General features: G+C 37.9%; 1 protein-coding gene across 4 annotated transcripts in view; it reads left to right on the forward strand.

Moving 5' to 3' along the window:
• The first annotated feature begins 1,647 nt into the window (after positions 1-1,647).
• The window catches only part of golga1 (golgin A1), a 53,336-nt gene continuing 37,262 nt past the window's right edge, over positions 1,648-17,721 (forward strand). For 2 of the 4 annotated variants that reach the window (XM_087998422.1, XM_087998424.1), the window contains exons 1-6: positions 1,648-1,865; positions 3,443-3,569; positions 3,683-4,014; positions 7,158-7,248; positions 16,835-16,909; positions 17,282-17,379. In XM_087998422.1, the coding sequence (XP_087854548.1) occupies positions 3,874-4,014; positions 7,158-7,248; positions 16,835-16,909; positions 17,282-17,379 (405 nt within the window). In that variant the 5' untranslated portion in view covers positions 1,648-1,865; positions 3,443-3,569; positions 3,683-3,873. The remainder of the gene's footprint in view (positions 1,866-3,442; positions 3,570-3,682; positions 4,015-7,157; positions 7,249-16,834; positions 16,910-17,281; positions 17,380-17,721) is intronic. The other 2 variants (XM_043720176.2, XM_087998423.1) reach the window with 2 other exon arrangements.

The following is a 17,721-nucleotide window of genomic DNA, read 5'->3' on the forward strand; positions in this document are numbered from 1 at the left end:
GCCGCTGCGTTGGCCGAAATCCAATCCCAAGTAGCAGCCATAACAACCGAAATGATTGCCACTAGGCTAACGACTCTTCAGAACAGGATGGCTCTAGATTATATTCTGGCAGAGAAAGGTGGTACCTGTGCACTAATTGGGGAAGGTGGTTAGTCAATCTGGCTATCTATGGATTATTGATATTAGTGGGTCTGGTGGTAGGGTTCAATGTCCTAAAATGGGTAATGAGCCGACTGATGACATCTCTTGGGGACGGAACCCAAATAAATAATCAGATGCTTTTACAATCAGCAGGTGATATGCAACAAAGAGAAAGTCAAAGAATGCTTCTAGAGTTTGCGGGACGAACAACACAAATATAAAATGTAAGATTGTGAACCTCATCGCCAAAAGGCGTAAGAGGGCAGAACATAAGAAAATGAATTAAAGGAGACTTAATAAGTGCAGAAACAACAGTTTTTTTTAAAAAAGGGCGAATTGTGGGAGGTTAGAAATATAGTTTCTGCAGGTGGGAGGGGTGGGACATTATACAAATGGTCGTGGAATTCTTGTAGCATGTAGCATACTTAAGGCTCAGACATTAATGAATATAGAGGGTCTTTTAAAGAAAATAGTTTTAAGCTAGGAAATAACTTTAAAGTGTTGTAGTTGACCATAAAAAGAAGCAGCAGGGGCATTTCACAATAAAGCTTATAGTATGATAAGAGAAACTGGATAAAAAAACAAGCTGTAACAAACAAGGAACAAAGAATGCAAACATACAAGGACAGCAGGATGACCAGATAAGAAAATAACTAGAGAGAAAAAACACAAGTGAGGTAATTGGCTTATGATAGGATGGGAAAAGGGAGGTGTGATTCTGCAACTTGTAAACTGAATAAAAAAGCTAACATGCTCTGTTTTCACGCGTATTTCTGCTTGATTGCAGAAGTGTCCGATATTTGTAAGGCTGTAATAAATTGTTCTTGTTTCCAAGACTTTGTCTCAGGCCGATTTATGAGTGAGTTCTGTTTCTCACATAGCTGATCATAGCCAAAGGCCTATGTAACAGGATAACTTGTTAAAGATTTATGGGAAGTGTTGAAAGAAAGAGAATTAGATTGGAAAACTTTACTTTGCCATTTGATTGCTGTGAAAACACCTCAATGAAATGTTACAACATCACTGTTTTGATGCCAGTTTGCAGAAGACAATCATATAATTGTGAGTGTGGAAGCAGGCCATTCAGCCCATCATGTCCACACATCCCGTAACACACTGAATGGGGTAGCAGCCTCTCTTGTCTTATCTCACGTGCAAGTTCAGTTTTCTATTTCGTGTGGTGTCTTTCTTAAAAAAACTTGTAATTTTTCATTCAGGTCCTTTGTAGTAATCAACTTGGAGAAAGTGAGGTCTGCATATGCTGGAGATCGGAGTCAAAAGGTGTGGTACTTGGAAAGGCAGAACAGGTCAGTCAACACCACACTCCTCGACTCCCTTATAGTCATGACAAGAAGATTTAATGGTTAAATTAAGTCTGGGGCCTGTTGATGTTCGACTCGAGTCCTCCGAGACACTTGGAGCAGTACAGTCTCCTGGTCGACTCTTGACCACGTCCATACAGTTGTTGGCGTCGCTGCGGCCAGCCTCACAGCAGACAGCATTGTTTTGGTAGGCTTGGCCACCGGCCAATGAGAAGTCCGATTACATCGGCGAACGGGTAGAACGCCGCCGGTCGCCGATCTAACGTTCGATCTGATTGGTCTAAAGGAAATCCCCTGGGAACCTGATGACGTTGCGGCCACATCGGCTGAGTGGAGGTGAGAAAAGACCGACAGCAGGATGGAGCGGCATCGTACAGAACTTCGCTGCTAACGCACACTCAGGTACCTACTTGGTCGTCATGAGAAACTGCCTACGTATACGGAGCCTGAATGGCTGTTCGCGTATCTTCGCTTTCCGGAGTTTTTGGTTGCTACTATATGGGGCGTTTCGTGTCGAACTTTTCAGAGGTGACCTGCCGTTTAATAGATCCGGGCGAGCAGAAACTCTGAGCGGTGGTTGATTGCTTATGAGTGCTGACCCAAGTTGGCCTTATCGGCGGACACTAGGCCGTTCGTCCTCCTTTCATCAACTACAACCTGCCGCTGGGCCCGTCTTGTTGACCTGCTGCTGATTGGTTGGTTGTTCTGGCTTTCGTCCAACAAAGTCGCGACAGGGGTGGGCGCGCTTTCTGAGTGGTCCGGTTAACTGTCACTCAAGGAGCTGTCAGCTGCTGTCTGAGGCAGATTCTGCTGTTTGGAAACTGGAAATGACACTTTCAGCTGATGGGAAACTTGAAACAATCTGCGCATAATGCATTGCAATTTTGTTTTGTGATTACGTTAGAAAAATTACTCAGTTCGCGACTGATCAAAAATCCCATTTATAAAAGTAGCATCAGTTTTGTGTTCCCAGTTATGTTAAGAATTGAAAGATTTTCCTCCAGTCGTGCGTCTTCTGATTTAGCTTATGTTTTGTGTGAGACTGATCAAACACTGGACGTCCAAATAAGTGACTGCTGTCCATGCTGCCGGTGACTTCCTCAAACGTTCAATTAGTTTATGCTCTGATTTGATTCAAGAACTCATTCTAAACTAAAACAAAGAACTGCTGATGCTGGAGATTTGAAACATAACCAAAAATTGCTGACAAAACTCAGCAGGTCTGGCAGCATTGATGGGAAAAATAGAGTTAATATTTCGAGTTCAATAATTTTTAGAACAGAATCAGAACCATTCTGATTAAATGTCACCAGACTCTGCTTTCTTCAGATGCTCTCAGATCAGCTAGGTTTCTCCAGCAATGTCTGTTTTATTTCAAAGACTCATTCTGTCTGTTTCATAATTTATCCAAATAAATTTCCCATAAATTACCTAGCAAGGTGTTAGCTTTTCCTTCCTATGCCTTAAATAATGGATCACCCAAAGACACTATTCCTGAATCTTGAGAATTTTGTAAAACCTGACTAATACATTTGGAATTTACTCACCTAAACTATCTCTAATCTATTTGTTTGCTTCCTCCTGAGTCATATTTTCTTTCACTAAAGAAAATTTTAATAATATTCTGATCAAAATGGTTCCCTTAAGGGAAGGTAAGTGAAAGAGCACATCCAAACAGTCTTGCTCACTGGCAAAACATGATGTTGTCAGAATTCTTGGAGAATGGGATTTAGCAACAGCCCTTGGGGAAATAGAATGTGACATTCCAACATCAAAGAGATAGCACAAAACTGGTATTGTATCATTAAACTTAAACTAGTCTTGTCCAGTGTAAGTGCAAGGCAAAATGCTACTTTCCTGTTAGTAATGGCACTGAGCTCACATGCAAACACCCAGCACCAGCTTTTGTGTTTGAACTGGTGTCAGATGGAACAATTTTGAAATGTTTACTTAATTTTCTTCCCATTTCCCTTTCTTAGAGGTTACATGCTTTCATGTCAGCTTCCAGGTCTTCTAAAGTAGCATTTGGGGCAGAAAGTAAAGAGATGTGGTTTTACAGAAGAATTTCAGTGGACTTCACAGTTATGAAAACCAAGCTCTTGCAGAGTAATGAAACAAAGTTTTTTTTTTCAATATTATTTCTGTCATTTTGTTGTTGCACTTGAGAAACAGTAGAAATGTTATTTTCTTGATCTAGTGTACTTTGTTTTTCCTGACAGGTGATACAATGGATGTTTTTCCAGTAAGCAAGAAAAGTGAGTTTCGTTAAGGAGCAGCTAAGAGCCAAACGGAGTGCGTTGTTTTCTAAAGCACAGCCGCTCTCTTTCTTCCAAGTTCATCTTTGAGACTTTAGATAAACTTAAATCTCTTGGTGGTTTGGAGCTGCTTTCAAAGATATAAGTGTAGAACCATGTTTGCAAAACTAAAAAAGAAGATTGCTGAAGAGGCAGGCAACACCTCACGTCCCGGTATGGGACGGATTCCAAGATCGGTCAGCAGAGACTCCATTACATCAATAGGAGCTGACTCTGGAGATGATATCGTATGTATGGTGATTTCTATAATTCAATATATTTTGCATGTCTAAAATTGAGATGTTGGAAGGGGCTTTGTGGATATACTGTAATTTCATTAGGCTGAATCAATAGTTACAGTTAGAGTCATAGAGCTGTATTACTGGATCCAACTCGTCCATGTTGACCAGATATCTGAAATGAATCTAGTCCCATTTGCCAGCATTTTGCCCATATCCCTCTAAACCCTTCCTATTTCTATACCCATCCAGATGCCTTTTAAATGTTGCAATTATACCAGCCTCCACCTCTTCCTCTGATGGGTCATCCACCACCCTCTGTGTGAAAAAGGTTGCCCCTTAGCTCACTTTTAAATCTTTCCCTCTTCACTTAAACCTATGCCTTCTAATTTTGGACTCACCCACCCCGGGGAAAATACCTTGTCTATTCACCCTGTTCATGCCCCTCATGATTTTATAAACCTCAATAAGGTCACCCCTCGACCTCCAATGCTCCAGGAAAAGTAACTCCAACCTATTCAGTCTCTCCCTGTATTTCAAACTCTCCAACCCTTGTAAATCCTTGTAAATCTTTTTTGACCCCTTTCAAGATTCACAACATCCTTCCTAGAGCAAGGAGATCAGAATTGCACATAGTCTTCCAAAAATGCTCTAACTAGCATTCTCAATGCACTGCCAATAAATGCAAGCATACCACTGTCACTGTCTACCTGTGACTCCACTTTCAAGGGACAATGAACCTGCACTCCAGATCTCTTTTTTTCAGCAACACTACCCAGGACCTTAACATTAAGTGTATAAGTCCTGCCCTGATTTGCCTTTCCGAAATGCAGCATCTCACATTTATCTAAATTGCACTCTATCTGCCAATCCTCAGCCCATTGGCCCATCTGATCAAGATCCTGTTGTACTCTGATGTAACCTTTGCTGTCCACTACACCTCCAACTTTGGTGTCATCTGCAAACTTACTAACCATACCTCCTATGTTCACATCCAAATCATTTATATAAATGACAAAAAGCAGTAGATCCAGCATTGATCATTGGATCCAGTAATGCAGCTCTATGTCTCTAACTGTAACTGGTTACAGACAGTCTGTCTGAAAAGCAACTCTCCACCACTGCCTTTGAGCCAGTTCTGTATCCAAATGGTTCGTTCTCCCTGTATTCCATGTGATCAAACCTTACTGACCAGTCTACCATGAAGAACCTTGTCGAACACTGTCTCTAAATGACTGACCTCCCACCTCCTCCCCCTCTCTCCCCACAATTTTCCTGGAGTTCCACACAGGAGTTTACCCTAAACCCCCACATTCCCCAGGTAATCTCTCCAACATTGTCCTATACAGGGCAAAGGTGGACACTATGAGGCATTTGGTACAACATGCCCATGTCAGTTTTTCTGCTGTACACGAGGCCCCACGTACCTCATCAACATTTCATTCCGTTATTTTCTTCCCTTGTGTGTTTATCTAGCATCCTTTTAAGTGCATCTGGCTATTCGCCTCAACTGTGTGCGTGAATTCCACATTGTCACCATTCTCCCTGGTAAAATAAATTGTTTCTGAATTTTCTGTTGAATTTATTGGTGCCCATCTTACATTATTTTTACAAAAAACGCTTGTGAGAAAATTAGAAACTAACATTCATTCAATCTTTATTGAATTTGCTCTTTTTAAACCAAATATAGAGAAGTTTATTTGAAATATAAAATAGAGGTTATGGTTGCAATCAACATGACAGTAATTCAGTACAAAACTGAAAGTATCAATAAGTATATATTTTCTCCTCTTATCACACCAAAGCACCCTATGTCTTTCAGTCACTCATTTTAACAGATCTATTTTGAAAATGACTGAAGATATTTGGCTGTTGTTACATTGCTCCACCTTGAAAAAATTCACATTTCAATCATGATTGGAAGCCATGTAGTAGTGTTCACGCAAAAAACACCAGCTAAACAAAAGCAAGTTCTTCAGATATCATCTAGTAAACAGTGAGTTACCCAAAGAAATTTCAAGAGCTTATTGGACTGAGTCTGGCCCTGCTTTTGTAGCATTTGAGTGGTCCTACTGGTCTAATGTACCATCATTTAGAGGCACCAAGACTGTTTTGAACAAGCTAAGTTGTATTACTTTTCTTCAGTTAAGTTTCGAAGTCTCTGTCTAATCTATATATTACTCCTGTCTGACAGAAGTGTGGTTGATTCTTTCTTGCTGAATTATGGTTAGATGATATATAAATGATTTAGAAAGCGACACTCATTCTCATACCAGCAATTGATGGTCCCACTGTTGAATTCAGGATTTTTCAGTGAATATGGTGTAGCTCAAAAATGAGGAACGTAGATTTAACCACCTCTCCGTGGCTTCCTTGTCGTGTGGTGAGTTGCAAGCATATTGGACAACACTTGTTGTGCAGCTTCAAATGTGAGGCATATCCCACTATTGTATGTAAGTGTATAGTTTAATTTGATTGTGCTTTTCTTTATCTCTATGTCTGTAGGTCCAGATATGAAAACAAGTCAGCCAGTACTTTTGGAAATGTCAGTGATCCTTAAGATAGCTGTCTGTTTTCACTATGAAAATAGTAGGAGATTGTACCTTGATTTGTTGAGCATTATTGATGGTTCACGTAGAAAATATTTGTGGGTTTTGACTCGAGACTTTACTCCCTAATTGTAATAATTGGCAATGTGTGAGCTTGAGAGGTTTTAAATTAACAATACAATACAACTGTGATAATGCTTAATTAGTCAGTGAGGTGATTCAGGAAACATTCTGAATTCAGTGGCTGACTCCATCAACAGTGGAACCATCAATTGCTGCATGGCAAACCGTATGTTGTGATGTGTTTGGCATACTAAAGTCCAAATAAGTAAGTAATGTTGACGTTTTGGTAAATTAATGTGAAGTAACACATGTTGTATCTTATAGTCATTGTATTTTTAAAAATGTAATAGAACTCAAAAGGGTTTAGAGAAAGCATTTTAGGTTTTAGATCACTCCATAGGGAGTGAACAAACTTCTGGTTTGGTTAAGGTAACTTAAGGCTATCTGCAAGACATAGTAGCATTTAGTTAAAGTAGGAGAAATATGAACCATATAAGCTGTAGTCATTTACTTATTAAAAAATTAAGTCTTTTTCTCCCCTTTTCCAAGGCCTCGGACAGTAGCTGTACGCGAGAGGATCTGTTGTCTCAGCTGCTACGGCGAAATGACCATGTTCGGAAGCTGGAAGTAAAACTGTCAGGTACCTGCTTTGAGAAACAAATTTCAGTTTGCATATTGCAGGCAGCATTTATGTTATATTCTGGGTTCATTTGTTTCAGCTTAAAGTGTCTTGGTAATTTACTAAAAAGAGATGAAAAAAGTACAGTATATCTGTATAGAAAATTTTGAAATAATGTTTTGTCTTTTAAATATTCATATATTCAAACTATGGTCAAAAGCTTAATCTTTAATCTGTTTTGTTTAGATTAGTGACTCAGTTTGGTTCTCGTTAATATCATTGTGTTGAATTTCACAGGCCATCTGTGGCTGAGAATACAAGTGGGTGGACACACAAAATAAAATGCTGGGGAGGTGTTGTGTGAGTCACCTGACCATGGCAAAATTGAGGCCAATGAGTGGGCAAATAATGTCCAATTAGACTTATCATGCCTCCACTTGCGTGACAGGAGAGGCTGATGCTCTGTGTGTGTTGTTCAGTTTTAATCCAAACGGCATTTTTGGATGGCATGCAGTGATTTAGGAGTCTCTTCCCAAAAGTTTTGTTTCTCCCAACCATTTTACACATGACTGTCTACTATGTCCAATATGCCCCTCACCCTCACATGGTTCTGTCAGCTTGGCTCCAGAAAGATCCTAGATTTACCTGGATGTTCAGGTCCACCTGCAGAACTGCCTTCTGGCAGTGCCAGCCTCTGGGTTGCATTTCTACCAGATGGGCTTCCTCTTGCAGATGGATAGCAGTTTCTCATACTAATTAAGAGGTCTATCACCAGAAAAAAAAAGCAGGGTAAGCTTGCTAGGTGGCAGTATGCTTGCTCCTGATATTTACACTGGGTGTGGGGAGCCTGCCATTAATGTATAATCTATCCCTTGAATACTGCATTGACTATGCATTGATGTTAAATAATGATAGGGCCATGTGTAATGTTGTAGAACAGAGGTACTTAGGGATGCAGGTATATAACTCTTTGACATTTGCAACAAATAAAGGTTAAAAAGGCAGTTGGCACACTTGCCTTCATTGCTCAGTCCTTTAAGTATAGGATTGGGAAGTCATGTTGAAGTTGTACAAGACATTGATGAGTCCTCTTCTGGAATGCTGTGTTCAGTTCTGGTCGCCCAGTTATAGGAATTACATTATTAAGCTGGAGAGGGTTCAGAAGAAATTTACCAGGGTGTTGCCAGGTGTGGAAGGTTTGAGTTATAAAGAAAGGCTCGATAGGCTGGGACCTTTCTCATTGGAGCGTAGGAGATTGAAAGGTGATCTTATTGAAGTTTATACAATAATATATAGACAGAGCTAATAGTAGTTAAATTTTCCTTCGGGCGTGGGATTTCAAGACTTGGCACATTTTTAAGGTGAGAGGAGAGAGATTTAAAGACATAAGGGGCGAATTTCTTACAGAGGTTGATTCGCGTGTGGCATGAACTCCTGTGGAAATGGAGGGTGTGGGAACAATTACAACATTTAAAAGACATTTGGATAAGTACATGAATAAGAAAAGTTTGGAGGGATATAGGCCAGGAGCAGGCAGGTGGGACTAGTTTAGTTTGGTATTATGTTCGGCATGGATTGGTTGGACTGAAGGGTCTGTTTCCATGCTGTACGACTGTATGACTCTGAGTACACCATACTATCAAATTCTAGTACATCTTGGGTCTGTGTCGTGCAATAGGACTCTAAGCCTCATTATTTTCTGCAAGTGATTTGTGACTGTCCTAAAAATGGCATTTCAGAATGGAGCCTTGCAGTAAGCATTGTGCACTTGAACGCAAAATATAAATGCATTTGATTTAACAGCCCTTCTGATGGCTGGAGTTGTAGGCTATGCAGATGAAAATACTTATTCGACGAAAATTAGTGGAAATTGTAATTATCTTGCATTGCTGTTTATGAGAAAGAAAGCCTAATAAATAATTTGCAACAAAGCAGTGAGGTAATTATTAAGCTCCTCTTACAAGTATGGAAAAAGACCAGTTTTTAGCAATTGATAAAGGATGATAATTTTGACAATTATCCTTATTTAAATAAAGCATACTTATGTGACAATTGTTTTGTGAGATCTTATGACTTGCAAAAGTAGATTTCCTATCAAGACTATGGCATGTTAGCCAGTAACTTGTAATCATTCGATGTGACTCTTTCATAAGAAACTTCAATGAACACCTTTTAAGATGACCGAGGAAACAACAGGAGTATTAAAAGTTTGATCCCAAATCACAAGGAGGTATTTAAATAGATGAGTGTTGAGAGTGTGTTGCTGGAAAAGCACAACAGGTCAGGCAGTATCCGAGCAGCAGGAACCCTTCATCAGGAATGAGATGCCGCCTGACCTGCTGTGCTTTTCCAACAACACACTCTCAACTCTGATCTCCAGCAACTGCAGACCTCACTGTCTCCCATTTAAATAGATGGGCAAAAGTGAGGACTGCAGATGCTGGAAACCAGAGTTTAGATTAGAGTGGTGCTGGAAAAGCATAGCATGTCATGCAGCATCCGAGGAGCAGGAAAATTGACATTTCAGGCAAAAGCCCTTTTTGATGAAGGGCTTTTGCGCGAAACGACAATTTTTCTGCTCCTTGGATGCTGCCTGATCTGCTGTGCTTTTCTAGCACCACTCTAATCTAAACATTTAAATAGATGACCTGAGCTTTTGATAAAGTTGATTTTAGGGACCGCCTTAAATTGAGAAGAAAAGACAGATGGGTTTATTTATGGAATTCTGTAACCAGGGATGCAAACTACTGAAAGCATGATCGCCATATGGGAATTGGAAATATACAAGTGGTCACAATTTGAGGAGTGCAAAGTTTTCACGATTTAGAGCTAGAAAAATGAAAATTTTAAATTTTAGGTTATGCCAGATCAGGAGTCAAGTTACAAAGGTGACATGTGAATGGTTTGGATACAAGCAGCAGTGTCTTGAAAGAGTTGAAGTTTGAGTACAAAATGGGAGACTAGCCAAGAGAATAGTGGAATAGCTGAGTTTCAGTTAACAAAGATATGGATGAATCGTTAAATATTCTCCCTGTGAACTGTACTTGATTATCCTTGTATTTGAATATGGGTGTCTTTCCATGATTGAAAATAACTAAGAAACTATTTACAGTTCATTGCAGCAATGACCAGTGACTGTAGAGGGAGAGGTTAAATTTGAGAGAGAGATTGGAACCTATGCTCAGAATGAAAGTAAAGAGTTAACAAATAATTTTAAGATTGTACCATCCTGTCAGGATTTTGCATGGAGCAATAACAATGTATAAACAGAAATAATTCAGTCAGTCTGTTCAACTTGTCCCAATATTTGGATTATGTTTGATAAAACTTTTAATTTGTTCTAGCTTCCTTGGCTCAGTAACACCAAATCTTGAGTTTTGGCATTGCCTCAACAGCTTTTTCTCCTTGGATGCTGCCTGAACTGCTGTGCTCTTCCAGCACCACTAATCCAGAATCTGGTTTCCAGCATCTGCAGTCATTGTTTTTACCTCAGCTTTTTCAGATAGCAAGTTCTAAATTTCCAGTAGTCTTTGTGTGAAGAGTATGTTACTCCAGAGTATGCCAGCTTTAATTCTAAGGCAGTGTCCAGAATTGAGTACAGTGCTTCAGATTGGATCTCATTAGAGTGTTCAAATGTAATTTCTCCTCCACCCTTTGAATTCTGGCCATTTTGGGCTAAAGATCCATTAGCCTTTTCAGTAATTAGTTGTGACTTGTATACGAATGTTTACTTATTTCTATCTTATATTTGGATGCATATCATAAATTTATTGAATTTTTCTGTTAAGTGAGCATTGCTTGAAGTCAGGAATGCTATTGACAAACCAATGAAGGATAAATAAATTGTCAAGCTATCCGGAAACTTCAGCTTTAAATACTGCATTATTAATACAATCTAGTCCAATCCATTTTTAATGTTAATGTGCTGTTTGAAGAGGGGATTGTATTTTCCATTGCTCTGAAATCCGTTAACATGCTGAGAAAACTCTGAACTGTTAATAGTTCATCTGATGGATGAGTGCAATGCTTATCTTGAATTAATATCTTCAAATTTAACTTGTCAATGTATTGAAGGAAAAATATGTATCATGTTATCTAATTGTAATGAAACGTTTTCTTAACCTACTGAAATGTAGTAACATCTTTTTGCACAGAAAATAAAATTACCTTAACTTGAAAGTTAACTTTAAAGTGAGATGCCTCAATATTAATCAAAGTACTTTACCTTATGAAGTGTCTATAATAAAATTAACTTTCCAATGATTATTTATTTGCTACTTTGGAGTATTTATGTCTTTGGACTTTTGCATTAACAACGTTTGGATTGTCATTAGGGAATGCAGGGGTGAGTTTTCAGCACATAGTTTGACTTTTCTTTCTATTTAGTTTGATATGTTTTCTTCATTACTGGCTTTTTCACACTAATTTCTTGTAAGTTGGATGCTACAGTTTAATTTGTATACCACCTCAACTTACCATTTTGCAAATGTAATCTATATGCAGATTCAAAGAAGTTTGAAAGACCACATTAGTTTCTGCTTTATACCTTTATAAAACTCCCGCTTTTTGGGTTGTAAATCAAGCCTCCATAAAGAGTTGAGAGTATTTTTCCTTTGGGCCTAACACCCTGACACTGAAGCAACTAGTAGATTTTTGTTCATTGAAACTGAGATAAAGTGATCTGTATTGACTCGGTAAGATTGTCTTGTCACAACAAGATTGCTGCAATAATGGTTTAACCATTGAGGTAGGACCAATGCTAAAATATATAAGAATATATATGAAATCATCTCTACCGTGTTCTATCCTCAATTTAAGAAAATTTCACTTTTCTTTGTTTGTTATATTTAAGGAGTTACTGTGGTACAGAGTGTTTAGGACAGTAATGTTTGGTGCAGTGCTAGTGCGCTGAGCTAGAAAAACAAGTTGCTAGATGAGAAAAGGTGACGTAAGATTGCATTGCAAGGCTCGAGCTCCCTTCATGGGGTAATTGAGGTGGGCAGGGAAATACTGTCAACATAAGAAATAGAAGCAGAAATAGGCCATTCAGCCCCTCCAGTCTGCCCTGCTGCTCTATAAGATCGTGACTAATCTGTTTCAGAACTCAACTTGTCTTTCGTGCCAGCTCCTCAGCCCTCACTTTGCTATTCCAAAAAAAATTATCTCCTTTCTCTTTGAATACTTTGTGTTCCAGACATTCACTACGCTCTCAGAAGGAATTCCTTCATAAATCAGTTTTAAATAAATAACCCTATTCTGAATCTATGTCCCCTAGTTTGAAGTTTCCTCAATAATGAAAACATCCTCTCAACATCCAACCTGTTAGGTCCCCTCAGAATGTTATATGTTTTCTAAAATGTAATGAATAAAGGCCTAACCTGAGTGGCCATTCTCGATATGTCAACTTCTTCATCCCACGAATCAGCCTAATGAATTTCTCTTGAACTGCCTGCTATGCTAACACATCCTTTCTTAAATATGGAGACCAAAACTTGACATAGTTGTTGGCCTCACCAACATCCTGTGTGATTGTAACAAGTCTTAGCTACTTTTAAACTCCAGCCCGTTAGCAATAAAGGCCAAAATTCTGTGTGACTACTTAATCGTTTGTTGCACGTGCTGCACCTTTTTGAAGCTTCTCTCCATTTTAGTGCTAATCTGCCTTTTGATTCTCCCTACAAAAGTGACATGATCTTGCACTTTCCTGCATTATACGCCATCTGCTAAGTTTTCACCTGCTCATTAACCTACCTATAGTCTTCATCACAACATACTTTCCCACCTGTTTTTACATCATCAACAAATTCCTCAAATTCCCTCCTCTAAGGCATTTGATATAGATATTAGTTAATTGGGGCCCTGGTACTAATGCTTGTAGCACTCTTCGAGTTACATCTTTCCAACCCAAAAAAAGACATTAGTCTCGACTCTGTCTTGTGCGTGTCTCAGTTCATTGCCAACACATTATCCCCAACATTGTGAGCCCCTAGCTTGTACAGTAACGTATTATATGTCATCTTATCAATTGTCTTCTATTAATCCAATACACAACATCTACTGGTTCCCCTTTATCAACTCTTTGTTATATCATCAAAATACTTTAGCAAATTTATCAAACATTTTTGTTTTCACAACCAAAAATATTCCCTGTTTGTTATTGTCCCCAGTTAACCTAGGAGTTTAATAATGGTATTTGTAAAAGGAAACTATTTACTGCAATTGTGATAGATCCTTGGAGTCTGCAGAAAAATTTAGAGCTGAACAACAAATGGAAACCGATTAACAGGCAGCTGTTCTGGTATATGTGGTAAACCTCTATGTTTATTGCTATGATAAAGGACATATAAAAAGACAAAGAAATTACAGAGAGTGCAGTCTAACGTTGGCACTTGACTAGTTCAAACCATACAGAATATGGGTGGTTATCGGAATAATTGACACACATGAATTCGTTATCAGGTGTAGTTGTGTTTTATAATTTTCAGTGTTGATGTCTGTTGTCAAGTTGTAGTACCACTGATCATTATGGTAGTGAATGGTGGCCCACATGTAGTGTTGACATTTTCTCTTTTCATCAACTTGTGTCTCCTAAAGTTTTTGCTTCAAGGCTGCTTGCAAGCAAGACCTATTGTTTGTGTGACTACTGGTTTCTTCACCAGATCGAAAATATCCTTCAGTATGCAACAGTCTTCCATCCTGGAAACATGGTGAAGCCGAGCAGATTAACTCTCCTTGATGATTATCATTATATTTGGGAGCTTTGCTGTTGAGTGAATTGCTGCATTTATGGTTTTGTACTTTTTTGTTACGCATGATGGGTTAACTCCTGACAACCATGATCCCGGTTTTATAACTTTTTAAAAAAAAATTGATGCCACAATTTTCATTTGTAGGTGTAATATATTTTTATTGCTTTTAATTGTAATCTCCCTATTCTGAAATTGGCAAAGACAAAAGGTCTATGTCATCAGCAGAGGAAAAGGATATAGGCAATCTCTAGTAAGGAAGATATGTCTTATGGTTTTCTAAGGATTCGGGAGATTTTATTTATTGAAACGCTGGTGGCAGAAGAATGATCAGAACAAGCCTTGTTGCTGGTGACTGATTTAAGAAACTCTTTGTAGGGTGAGGAAAGTGTAGGAAGACTATAATTTACTGCTCAGTGAAATGGGGATTGGGGAACCAATTGAAAAGTGGAGCAGCTGTTGTATTTTGCCATCAGGGCTGCAATTCTGTAGAGATTGCGATACACTAAAAGGAGAATGTTCCACTCTGTAATTTAAAGTATAAGTTGTCTACAATCAGAAAATAGTGTTTTAGTCAACTCCACTCAGTAGTTTTATTTTAAATATGAGCACTTGAAACACTTGGGGGAAAAAAGGGTAATCAAAATAAGATGGCGAGATGCAGTGAAAGAAACACTGGGAAGAATAAATGATGACCTGATTAAAATTAAAAAAGAAAGAATTGATGTATTTCTTGATGTATCAAGAAGTATGTAGCATTAGATTGTTTTCCATTGATTGTCAAGATGACAATAAACAGGGCACAATTCTAAAATAATCCAAGATAGAGGCAAGATTAGAAAAACTTCTGTAGAGGCAATGATTAGAATGTGGAATTCTCTACTGAAAACCATTAGTGAATCCAAGTGCATAAATTCTTTTTAAAAGCAATCTATGGGTATGTGACTGAAAGAAATATTAAGAGATGGGCAGCAAGGAAAGTGGGATTAGCTTGATGGTTCACATGGAGAAAACGATGGGCAAAATATTTTCGACAAACTTCCTGTTTCTGGGCTGTAATATTTAGTAACTCCAAATAAAATTGACAGTATTATTTTCTTTTTCTGGGTAACTTGTACTTTAAACAACAGAGAGGGACATTTCACTTTTTTGTGTTTATCGCTTCTCCAAAGAAATACAGGCTGTTGCAGCAAAAGACGACAGTTGCTCCTTGCTTTCTGTGGGATCAAGTATCCCCATATTACAAGTCATAATCTAGTCTCCAAGCACTTTCCTCAATTGTTGGAAAGTTTCTTTCATTTAACAACAGTAGTAAAGCCTGTTCTGATTGTTATTTGTCCTGGCCATGCCAGAACAAACCTCTCAGAATCTTTCGAAGACTGCAGAGAACATTTCCCATCTGCATCAGCTGTGGTAGCTAGGAAAGTTAAGCAACCTTTTCCATCTGACCACACAAAACTCATGTCAGTGTGTGATATTCCAGATTTGTAGGGAAACCTGATCACAAAATGACTACCTCTGCTCTCTTTGTCCATGGTCACATGAATGCATTAACTTTGTAAGTAGAAATGTTAATTTTACCATTCCTTGATTTCAAATCCTCTTCATCTTTGATGGAAATAGATAATTTATAACACGTGTTCACACTCCTGCAACTTTCAACACCATTTTAGGAGACTTAGGATCTACTTATGTTATACTTGGAATACTGCCATTGTCTCAAATGATAAATATCTTAGCAGCACCTTTTTAGTAAAACAATCTGAATCATCTTTTCATCTCCAGTATTGAAACCATGCAGCCCATGGACTTCAGTACAGGTCTCTTGACCAGCTTCAGTTATTCTAAATTTAAAGCTACAGTGTTAAAAGATTCAGTCCTAAAAAAGTCATCTTGTAAACCTTCTATTAGGAAAAAAGCCTGCAGTGGGAAATTTTGGCAACACCCCCTTGTATACATTCTGTTGTTAAATTTATGTTACGTTGTTACCATCTCAACTAATACAAACAATCTTATCATTATTTATTTTGTAACCCTGAATAGTCTTGCAGACTCTCAAGTCATTCCTTAACCTCATCTCGACATGCATGAGGAAGCTACCAATGTTTAATTACTGAATTGCATGAAAAACCTTAATCAGTTCGATAAATTGAATGAATTGAATTGAATTATATGTATTCAAACCCACTGTAATACTTGTTTTTTTTTGTTATGGTGCAGAGTGCATGGAATATAGTAATTAAGTTTGACATTATATTAAGGCAAAACTGCTAATGTTCAATCTATCTGACTTAATTTAACAAATGAATTAGGTTTCAAACTTTTGGCTTTACGAAGATACCATTCTTACAAATACAATTGAATTCAATGTTTCTCTAATAGATTCAGTGATGTGATTGGTTAGATATTGTTTGTTGGTTTTAAACTGTTCAAGGCTTTGAGAAATCGCTTGTGGGATTTGGTGAGTGAACAACAAATTAAAATTGTTTTCTAAAAACCTAATTTATAAGTTCATATGACACGAACTTGGTTGAAAAGACTGAAACTGTTACATGTCCGTTACTGTTAGTGTTTCTTCCAGGTGTTCAGAAAGATGCTTTAGTTCAATCCAGTGTTTAATCTGTACATGCTACAGTATGTATTCAACATTACTTTTGCTATTATACTTTATTTGTAGAGTAGGTTTTTCTTTTTGCCATTAACATGTTAAGGGAATGTCATCAACACATGTTCTCCTTAACAATAATGATTTTCTGTCAGGGAAAATCATTTACTTCCTTCACTCATGATTATTCCTCTGTTTTGTTTTCTTTTTGCCTGTTTTGAACTCCTGACCTGCGTCCCCTCTCCCCTAACACAAGATTATGCTGAGCAGCTGCGAAATTTGCAGAAGACAAAAGAGAAGCTTGAGATTGCATTAGAAAAACATCAGGATTGTACGTATTTTGATTTTTATTGTTTCTTATTGAGAGATTGAATTCATTGAGTTTTTGGGATGGTAATCTATTTCTTTCATTAATAACATAAATAATTAAAGTCAAAAATTTTACTGAATTACTTTGTCTTTGAAGACACCAGTAGCAAACATAGACAACGATATGATTCCATTATTAAAAATTATGGAAGAACATTTCCAAAAGTGTTTTTTTAAAAAAAAGAACCAATGTTATTAATTTTAGAGTAGAAAATAGTACCTAGTGTCAGTTTTTAAAAGTTCACTTGACAGGACAATACAATTAGATGGTTAGTGAAATTTCATTTACCATAAGATAATAGTATGTAATATTTTTATTCCAAATTTTAATCAGCCTCAATGAGGAAACTTCAAGAACAGAATGAGGCATATCAAGCCAACAGAGCAAAAATGGCAGAAGGAATGGCACAAGCCTTGGAAAAGAAGGATCAGGTAACCTGAATGAAGTTGCAGACTATAATAGTTCTGATGCAGGTTCACTGGACTCGAAGCGTTAGCTCTATTTTTCTCTCGACACATGCTGCCAGTTTCTCCAGCCCTTCCTAGTTTTGTGTCAGATTTCCATCATCCTCAATTCTTTGTTTCATAACATAATACTATACCAGATTTGAATGTTTTGGATTGAAGTAGCCATGCAACATTATATGTATGATTACTGCAGGTTTCAAAGTCATTCTAGAACTCCTTGCAAATTCCTAAAGAGCCGCAAAATATTTTTTAAAATGTATCGTTGTAATCTCTTCCGAGAACACCACATTCTGCAGATCATTGCTC

The sequence above is a fragment of the Chiloscyllium plagiosum genome, unplaced genomic scaffold (assembly GCF_037043375.1).
Source record: "Chiloscyllium plagiosum isolate Xiang-an unplaced genomic scaffold, Cpla_swu_hap1 HiC_scaffold_21, whole genome shotgun sequence".
Taxonomy (NCBI): domain Eukaryota; kingdom Metazoa; phylum Chordata; class Chondrichthyes; order Orectolobiformes; family Hemiscylliidae; genus Chiloscyllium; species Chiloscyllium plagiosum.